Source organism: Oncorhynchus gorbuscha, linkage group LG01 (genome assembly GCF_021184085.1).
Source record: "Oncorhynchus gorbuscha isolate QuinsamMale2020 ecotype Even-year linkage group LG01, OgorEven_v1.0, whole genome shotgun sequence".
NCBI classification, from domain to species: Eukaryota; Metazoa; Chordata; class Actinopteri; order Salmoniformes; family Salmonidae; genus Oncorhynchus; species Oncorhynchus gorbuscha.
This window is the reverse complement of record NC_060173.1, coordinates 87,630,370-87,640,369: the sequence shown is the minus strand read 5'-3', so window position 1 is coordinate 87,640,369 and position 10,000 is coordinate 87,630,370. Positions and strand designations below refer to the sequence as shown.

Sequence of the window (10,000 nt, the reverse complement as noted above, 5' to 3'; positions counted from 1 at the left end):
TTCTCTCTCTAACCCCTCTCTCTATAGCTCTTCCTCTTTCTCTCTCCTTGTTTCTGTTTCTCTCTCTACCCCCTCTCTCTATAGCTCTTCCTCTTTCTCTCTCCTTGTTTCTGTTTCTCTCTACCTCCTCTCTCTATCGCTCTTTCTCTCTCTCTCTCTCTCTTTCTCTCTCCGTGTTTCTGTTTCTCTATACATCTCTTCCTCTTTCTCTCTCCTTGTTTCTGTTTCTCTCTACTCCCTATCTCTATAGCTCTTCCTCTTTCTCCCCCCTCTCTCTTTCTCTCTCCTTGTTTCTGTTTCTCTCTCTAACCCCTCTCTCTATAGCTCTTCCTCTTTCTCTCTCCTTGTTTCTGTTTCTCTCTCTACCCCCTCTCTCTATAGCTCTTCCTCTTTCTCTCTCCTTGTTTCTGTTTCTCTCTCTAACCCCTCTCTCTATCTCTCTTTCTCTCTCCTTGTTTCTGTTTCTCTCTCTAACCCCTCTCTCTATAGCTCTTCCTCTTTCTCTCTCCTTGTTTCTGTTTCTCTCTCTACCCCCTCTCTCTATAGCTCTTCCTCTTTCTCTCTCCTTGTTTCTGTTTCTCTCTCTACCCCCTCTCTCTATAGCTCCTCTTTCTCTTCCTTGTTTCTCTCCTTCTTTCTGTTTCTCTACCCCCTCTCTCTATAGCTATTCCTCTTTCTCTCTCCTTGTTTCTGTTTCTCTCTCTACCCCCTCTCTCTATAGCTCTTCCTCTTTCTCTCTCCTTGTTTCTATTTCTCTCTACACCCTCTCTCTATAGCTCTTCCTCTTTCTCCCCCTCTCTCTTTCTCTCTCCTTGTTTCTGTTTCTCTCTCTACCCCTCTCTCTATAGCTCTTCCTCTTTCTCTCTCCTTGTTATGTTTCTCTCTCTAATCCCTCTCTCTATCTCTCTTTCTCTCTCCTTGTTTCTGTTTCTCTCTACCTCCTCTCTCTATCTCGCTTCCTCTCTATCTCTCTTTTTCTCTCCTTTTTCTGTTTCTCTCTCTAACCCCCCTCTCTATCTCTCTTTCTCTCTCCTTGTTTCTGTTTCTCTCTCTAACCCCTCTCTCTATCGCTCTTTTTCTCTCTCTCTCTCTCTCTCTCTCGTTCTCTCTCATTGTTTCTGTTTCTCTCTCTAACCCCTCTCTCTATCTCTCTTTCTCTCTCCTTGTTTCTGTTTCTCTCTACTCCCTCTCTCTATCTCTCTTTCTCTCTCCTTGTTTCTGTTTCTCTCTAACCCCTCTATCTCTCTTTCTCTCTCCTTGTTTCTGTTTCTCTCTACTCCCTCTCTCTATAGCTCTTCGTCTTTCTCTCTCCTTGTTTCTGTTTCTCTCTACTCCCTCTCTCTATCTCTCTTTCTCTCTCTTGTTTCTGTTTCTCACTCTAACCCCTCTCTCTATCTCTCTTTCTCTCTCCTTGTTTCTGTTTCTCTCTCTAACCCCTCTCTCTATCTCTCTTTCTCTCTCCTTATTTTTGTTCCTCTCTCTGCCCCCTCTCTCTATAGCTCTTCCTCTTTCTCCCCCTCTCTCTTTCTCTCTCCTTGTTTCTGTTTCTCTCTCTAACCCCTCTCTCTATAGCTCTTCCTCTTTCTCTCTCCTTGTTTCTGTTTCTCTCTCTAACCCCTCTATCTCTCTTTCTCTCTCCGTGTTTCTGTTTCTCTCTCTAACCCCCTCTCTATCTCTCTTTCTCTCTCCTTATTTCTGTTTCTCTCTCTAACCCCTCTCTCTATCTCTCTTTCTCTCTCATTGTTTCTGTTTCTCTCTCTAACCCCTCTCTCTATCGCTCTGTTTCTCTCTCTCTCTCTTTCTCTCTCATCGTTTCTGTTTCTCTCTCTAACCCCTCTCTCTATCTCTCTTTCTCTCTCCTTGTTTCTGTTTCTCTCTCTAACCCCTCTCTATATCTCTTTCTCTCTCCTTGTTTCTGTTTCTCTCTCTAACCCCTCTCTCTATCTCTCTTTCTCTCTCCTTGTTTCTGTTTCTCTCTCTACTCCCTCTCTATCTCTCTTTCTCTCTCCTCGTTTCTGTTTCTCTCTACTCCCTCTCTCTATCTCTCTTTCTCTCTATCTCTCTTTCTCTCTCCTTGTTTCTGTTTCTCTCTACTCCCTCTCTCTATCGCTCTTCCTCTCTCTCTCTCTCTAACCCCTCTCTCTCTCTCTTTCTCTCTCCTTGTTTCTGTTTCTCTCTACTCCCTCTCTCTATCGCTCTTCCTTTCTCTCTTTCTCTCTCTCTTTCTCTCTCATTGTTTCTGTTTCTCCCTCTCCCCCTCTCTCTCTTCCTCTCTCTCTTCCTCTTTCTCTCCCTCTCTTTCTCTCTCGTTGTGTCTGTTTCTCCCTCTCCCCCTCTCTCTCTTCCTCTCTCTCTTCCTCTTTCTCTCCCTCTCTTTCTCTCTCGTTGTTTCTGTTTCTCCCTCTCCCCCTCTCTCTCTTCCTCTCTCTCTCTCTCTTTCTCTCTCGTTGTTTCTGTTTCTCCCTCTCCCCCCCTCTCTCTTCCTCTCTCTCTCTCTCTCTTTCTCTCTCCTTGTTTCTGTTTCTCCCTCTCCCCCTCTCTCTCTTTCTCCCTCTCTCCATCCCCACTTAATGTATATGTAAAGCTGTCACCTCCAGTGTTTTCTCTCCTCTAAACAATCTCCCTCCACCTCTGTAGTCCACGCACGTGTCTCCCACTGAATGAATTCACCACCTCTCAAATGAGCCTGTATCTCTCAGTGGTCTGCTTGTGTGTTTTCCTGTTGTGATTACTCTGAGAATGAACGTATGTGAGGGATACTAATGTGTGGGGAATGGAAGCTAACACGAGTTGGAGACTAAAGCTTGCCGTGTTGGAGTGAAACAGTTTTTGAAAGTTTGGACGAATTGTCGACCCCTGACTGTCCATCAATCAAACACCACAAAAAATGTCCCACGATCCCGCAGTGATCCCCTAGTTTCAAGTACCCTCATTGGTTCCCCTGGGACTCCATCCATCTGATTGGCTCAGGTGTCCCCTCCGCTACGAGGTCATCTCTGATAATCTCCCTCATCATGTCAACATTTACACCTCCGAAACTCTTAGGCGGTGTACACGTGTGTGTGTGTGTACGTGTGTGTGTACGTGTGTGTGTGAATATGCATTTATGCACATGTGCATGTGTGTTTAGGCGAAATAAAAACACAACATTTTAAACAACACTGTCATTGCATTATCTAACATCTGGTTACGGTTTCCAGTCCAATCCTACTTTATCTATTCTCAGTTTGCTCCGTACCACAGTAAGAGAGCCTTCCAGCCAGACTGTTGGCTATACCTCTTGTAGCCTGGTGCAGTGTCTGACAGCCTCAGCTGTGTGTGTTTTATGGTCTGGAGGTCATGTGTTTCTATGGGAGAGGGGATTCTCTTATTACTTCCATAACTTGACTCTATAATATGAAAGCCTGTCATGTAGCCTGAAAGGAAGCATCTGGCCAGCAGTAAAGTTAATGTAACGAAATGCAGCCCCATATGCTACACAGGTCACACAAGGCAGAGAGATGGGGGTGATGGTGGTGGGAATGGCAACAAGTGCTCAGCATATGTGGGAACTCCTTCAAGACTGTTGGAAAAGTATTCCAGGTGAAGTTGGTTGAGAGAATGCCAAGAGTGTACAAAGGTGTCATCAAGTCAAAGGTTGGCTACTTTGAAGAATCTCAAAAATATGTATTATTTGTTTAACACTTTTTTGATTACTACATGATTCCATATGTGTTATTTCATATTTTTAATGTCTTCATTATTCTTCTACAATGTAGAAATGTAGTACAAATAAAGAAAAACCCTGGAATGAGTAGCTGTGTACAAAACTTTGACTGGTACTGTATATCTGAAGTGATGACATCACTTAGCCATCCGCTACAGAAAATGAGCCCATGTTTCAGTTATGCCTCATATTGAAGGAAAGTAGATGAGAAAATGAAGCCATTTGACTGTATTTAGACCCAGCCTTCAGCATTTGACTGTATTTAGACCCAGCCTTCAGCATTTGACTGTATTTAGGCCCAGCCTTCAGCATTTGACTGTATTTAGACCCAGCCTTCAGCATTTGACGGTATTTAGACCCAGCCTTCAGCATTTGACTGTATTTAGGCCCAGCCTTCAGCATTTGACTGTATTTAGACCCAGCCTTCAGCATTTGACTGTATTTAGGCCCAGCCTTCAGCATTTGACTGTATTTAGACCCAGCCTTCAGCATTTGACTGTATTTAGACCCAGCCTTCAGCATTTGACTGTATTTAGACCCAGCCTTCAGCATTTGACTGTATTTAGACCCAGCCTTCAGCATTTGACTGTATTTAGACCCAGCCTTCAGCATTTCTGTATTTAGGCCCAGCCTTCAGCATTTCAATGCCACAGGCTTGCTCCTGTGCTGTCAGAGGGCTATTACATCACTGTGATGACTAAGCAGGTTCTTCCACTCCTTCCATCCCCTGTGTGTGTGTGTGTGTGTGTGTGTGTGTGTGTGTGTGTGTGTGTGTGTGTGTGTGTGTGTGTGTGTGTGTGTGTGTGTGTGTGTGTGTGTGTGTGTGTGTGTGTGTGTGTGTGTGTGTGTGTGTGTGTGTGTGTGTGTGTGTGTGTGTGTGTGTGTGTGTGTGTTTTGTCATTAGTATCCCCAGGGCAGGCTTGCATGGCCCTCCATTAATTCAATAGTGGTCGTGAGCCTGCGTCATTGGTTCAGTAAGCTGATGAACACGTCGTTAGCACTATCTCCGACAATGTGTGTGTTGCATGTTTTGCCTGTCTTTGTGTGCGTGTGTGAAGAATGAGGACATCGGAAGAGGGAGTAAAACGTATAGTCAGAGAGTGAAAAAAGAAAGCTAATGTAAATCAGGATTAGGAAGAGTTGTTATGACTATGCATTTTCTCTAATAGTCTGAATCTTGTCAGTGACCTGTTGGTTGTGCTGGTATGTTCCAGGAATTCAACCTACTGTATGAAGGTGTCCATGTCTCTCCACGTGGCTGAGAACGACACAGACCTCTGCTACAACTCTGACATGAGACATATGGAGAAGGCCGAACTCAGCAAGAGCAAAGACATCACCTGTCCAGACATAGAGGACTACATAGAACCTGGGAAAGACCCTCATATCATCTGGTTTAAGGTGAGAGACGTGTGTGTGATGAGAGAGAGAGAGAGAGAGAGAGAGAGAGAGAGAGAGAGAGAGAGAGAGAGAGAGAGAGAGAGAGAGAGAGAGAGAGAGAGAGACAGTGACAGTCAGTGTGACAGAGTGACAGTCAGTGTGACAGAGTGACAGTCAGTGTGACAGAGTGACAGTCAGTGTGACAGAGTGACAGTCAGTGTGACAGAGTGACAGTCAGTGTGACAGAGTGACAGTCAGTGTGACAGAGTGACAGTCAGTGTGACAGAGTGACAGTGAGACAGTCAGTGTGACAGAGTGACAGTGAGACAGTCAGTGTGACAGAGTGACAGTGAGACAGTCAGTGACAGTGAGACAGTCAGTGTGACAGAGTGACAGTGAGACAGTCAGTGTGACAGAGTGACAGTGAGACAGTCAGTGTGACAGAGTGACAGTGAGACAGTCAGTGTGACAGAGTGACAGTGAGACAGTCAGTGTGACAGAGTGACAGTGAGACAGTCAGTGTGACAGAGTGACAGTGAGACAGTCAGTGTGACAGAGTGACAGTGAGACAGTCAGTGTGACAGTCAGTGAGACAGTCAGTGTGACAGAGTGACAGTCAGTGAGACAGTCAGTGAGACAGTCAGTGTGACAGAGTGACAGTCAGTGAGACAGTCAGTGAGACAGTCAGTGTGACAGAGTGACAGTGAGACAGTCAGTGACAGAGTGACAGTGAGACAGAGTGACAGTGAGACAGTCAGTGACAGAGTGACAGTGAGACAGTCAGTGAGACTGTGACAGTGACAGAGTGACAGAGTGACAGTGAGACTGTGACAGTGACAGAGTGACAGAGTGACAGTGAGACTGTGACAGTGACAGAGTGACAGAGTGACAGTGAGACTGTGACAGTGACAGAGTGACAGTGACAGAGTGACAGTGAGACAGTCAGTGAGACTGTGACAGTGACAGAGTGACAGTGAGACAGTCAGTGAGACTGTGACAGTGACAGAGTGACAGTGAGACTGAGACAGTGACAGAGTGACAGTGAGAGAGAGTGACAGAGACAGAGAGTGACAGAGACAGAGAGTGACAGAGACAGAGAGTGAGAGAGAGAGAGAGAGAGAAACAGAGAGACAGTGTGACAGTGACAGTGAGACAGTGTGACAGAGAGACAGTGACAGAGTGACAGTGACAGAGTGACAGTGAGACAGTCAGTGAGACAGTCAGTGAGACTGTGACAGTGACAGAGTGACAGAGTGACAGTGAGACTGTGACAGTGACAGAGTGACAGTGACAGAGTGACAGTGACAGAGTGACAGTGAGACAGTCAGTGAGACTGTGACAGTGACAGAGTGACAGTGAGACAGTCAGTGAGACTGTGACAGTGACAGAGTGACAGTGAGACAGTCAGTGAGACTGTGACAGTGACAGAGTGACAGTGAGACAGTCAGTGAGACTGTGACAGTGACAGAGTGACAGTGAGACAGTCAGTGAGACTGTGACAGTGACAGAGTGACAGTGAGACAGTCAGTGAGACTGTGACAGTGACAGAGTGACAGTGAGACAGTGAGTGAGAGAGAGTGACAGAGACAGAGAGTGACAGAGACAGAGAGTGACAGAGACAGAGAGTGACAGAGAGTGAGAGAGTGAGTGAGAGAGAGAGTGACAGAGAGTGACACTGTGACAGTGACAGTGAGACAGTGACAGAGAGAGTGACAGTGAGACAGTGACAGTGAGACAGTGACAGAGAGACAGTGACAGTGAGACAGTGACAGTGAGACAGTGACAGTGAGACAGTGACAGAGAGACAGTGACAGTGAGACAGTGACAGAGTGACAGTGAGACAGTGAGTGAGACAGTGAGTGAGACTGTGAGTGAGAGAGAGTGACAGAGACAGAGAGTGACAGAGACAGAGAGTGACAGAGACAGAGAGTGAGAGAGAGAGAGAGAGAGACAGAGAGACAGTGAGACAGTGACAGTGAGACAGTGTGACAGTGAGACAGTGACAGTGAGACAGTGACAGAGAGACAGTGACAGTGAGACAGTGACAGAGAGACAGAGTGACAGTGAGACAGTGACAGAGAGACAGTGACAGTGAGACAGTGACAGAGAGACAGAGTGACAGTGAGACAGTGACAGAGAGACAGTGACAGAGAGACAGTGACAGTGAGACAGTGACAGAGAGACAGTGACAGAGAGTGAGAGTGAGAGTGACAGAGAGTGAGAGAGATAGAGAGACAGAGAGACAGAGAGACAGAGACAGAGAGACAGAGACAGAGAGACAGAGACAGAGAGACAGTGACAGAGAGACAGTGAGACAGAGAGACAGTGAGACAGTGACAGAGAGTCAGTGACAGAGTGACAGTGAGACAGTCAGTGAGACTGTGACAGTGACAGAGTGACAGTGAGACAGTGACAGAGTGACAGAGAGACAGAGAGTGAGAGTGAGAGTGACAGAGAGTGAGAGAGATAGAGAGACAGAGACAGAGAGACAGAGACAGAGAGACAGAGACAGAGAGACAGTGACAGAGAGACAGAGAGACAGTGAGACAGAGAGACAGTGAGACAGAGAGACAGTGAGACAGTGACAGAGAGTCAGTGACAGAGTGACAGTGAGACAGTCAGTGAGACTGTGACAGTGACAGAGTGACAGTGAGACAGTCAGTGAGACTGTGACAGTGACAGAGTGACAGTGAGACAGTCAGTGAGACTGTGACAGTGACAGAGTGACAGTGAGACAGTGAGTGAGACTGTGACAGTGACAGAGTGACAGTGAGACAGTGAGTGAGACTGTGAGTGAGAGAGAGTGACAGAGACAGTGAGTGAGAGAGAGTGACAAAGACAGAGAGTGAAAGAGACAGAGAGTGACAGAGACAGAGAGTGACAGAGACAGAGAGTGAGAGAGAGAGAGACAGAGAGACAGAGAGACAGTGTGACAGTGACAGTGTGACAGTGACAGTGAGACAGTGTGACAGAGAGACAGTGACAGTGAGACAGTGACAGAGAGACAGTGACAGTGAGACAGTGACAGAGTGACAGTGAGACAGTGACAGTGAGACAGTGACAGTGAGACAGTGACAGAGAGACAGAGTGACAGAGAGACAGTGACAGAGAGACAGTGACAGTGAGACAGTGACAGAGAGACAGAGTGACAGTGAGACAGTGACAGAGTGACAGTGAGACAGAGACAGAGAGTGAGAGTGAGAGTGACAGAGAGTGAGAGAGATAGAGAGACAGAGAGACAGAGACAGAGAGACAGAGACAGAGAGACAGAGACAGAGAGACAGAGACAGAGAGACAGAGACAGAGAGACAGTGACAGAGAGACAGTGAGACAGAGAGACAGTGAGACAGAGAGACTGTGAGACAGTGACAGTGTGACTGTGAGACAGTGACAGAGTGACAGTGAGACAGTGACTGTGTGACAGTGACAGTGTGACAGTGACAGTGACAGTGTGACAGTGACAGAGAGACAGTGACAGTGTGACAGTGACAGTGAGACAGTGACAGAGAGACAGTGACAGTGACAGAGTGACAGTGACAGAGTGACAGTGACAGAGTGACAGTGACAGAGTGACAGTGACAGAGTGACAGGGTGACAGTGACAGAGAGACAGTGACAGAGTGACAGAGAGAGACAGAGACAGACAGTGACAGAGAGAGAGACAGAGAGACAGAGAGAGAGACAGAGACAGAGACAGAGAGACAGAGAGACAGTGAGACAGTGACAGTGAGACAGTGACAGTGAGACAGTCAGTGAGACTGTGACAGTGAGACAGTGACAGTGAGACTGTGACAGTGACAGAGTGACAGTGAGACAGTGACAGTGAGACTGTGACAGTGACAGAGTGACAGTGAGACTGTGACAGTGACAGAGTGACAGTGAGACTGTGAGACAGTGACAGAGTGACAGTGAGACAGTGACAGTGAGACTGTGACAGTGACAGTGACAGTGACAGTGAGACAGTCAGAGACTGTGACAGTGACAGAGACAGTGACAGTGAGACAGTCAGTGAGACTGTGACAGTGACAGAGTGACAGTGAGACAGTCAGTGAGACTGTGACAGTGACAGAGTGACAGTGAGACAGTGAGTGAGACAGTGAGTGAGACTGTGAGTGAGAGAGAGTGACAGAGACAGAGACAGTGACAGAGACAGAGAGTGAGACAGAGACAGAGAGTGACAGTGACAGAGACAGTGACAGAGACAGAGAGTGACAGAGACAGTGACAGTGACAGTGACAGAGACAGTGACAGTGACAGAGACAGACAGTGACAGAGAGAGAGACAGTGAGAGAGAGACAGAGAGACAGTGTGACAGTGACAGTGAGACAGTGTGACAGAGAGACAGTGACAGTGAGACAGTGACAGAGAGACAGTGACAGAGAGACAGTGACAGTGAGACAGTGACAGAGAGACAGAGTGACAGTGAGACAGTGAGTGAGACAGTGACAGTGAGACTGTGAGTGACAGAGAGACAGTGACAGAGACAGTGACAGAGACAGTGACAGTGACAGTGAGAGTGACAGAGACAGAGAGTGACAGAGACAGAGAGACAGAGACAGAGAGTGACAGAGACAGTGACAGAGACAGAGAGTGACAGAGACAGAGAGTGACAGAGACAGAGAGACAGTGACAGAGAGACAGTGAGACAGAGAGACAGTGAGACAGTGACAGAGAGACAGTGACAGAGTGACAGTGTGACAGTGACAGTGACAGTGACAGTGACAGTGAGACAGTGACAGAGAGACAGTGACAGTGAGACAGTGACAGAGAGACAGAGTGACAGTGAGACAGTGACAGTGAGACAGTGACAGAGTGACAGTGAGACAGAGAGACAGAGACAGTGACAGAGACAGTGACAGAGAGACAGTGACAGAGAGACAGTGAGACAGAGAGACAGTGAGACAGTGACAGAGAG

At 47.1% G+C, this 10,000-nt stretch overlaps 1 protein-coding gene across 4 annotated transcripts in view; it reads left to right on the top strand.

Moving 5' to 3' along the window:
• LOC124045102 (interleukin-1 receptor accessory protein-like 1) overlaps positions 1 to 10,000 on the top strand; it is a 441,862-nt gene that overhangs the window by 229,146 nt on the left and 202,716 nt on the right. For all 4 annotated transcript variants that reach the window (XM_046364361.1, XM_046364346.1, XM_046364354.1 and 1 more), the window contains exon 4: positions 4,921 to 5,107. In XM_046364361.1, the coding sequence (XP_046220317.1) occupies positions 4,921 to 5,107 (187 nt within the window). The remainder of the gene's footprint in view (positions 1 to 4,920; positions 5,108 to 10,000) is intronic.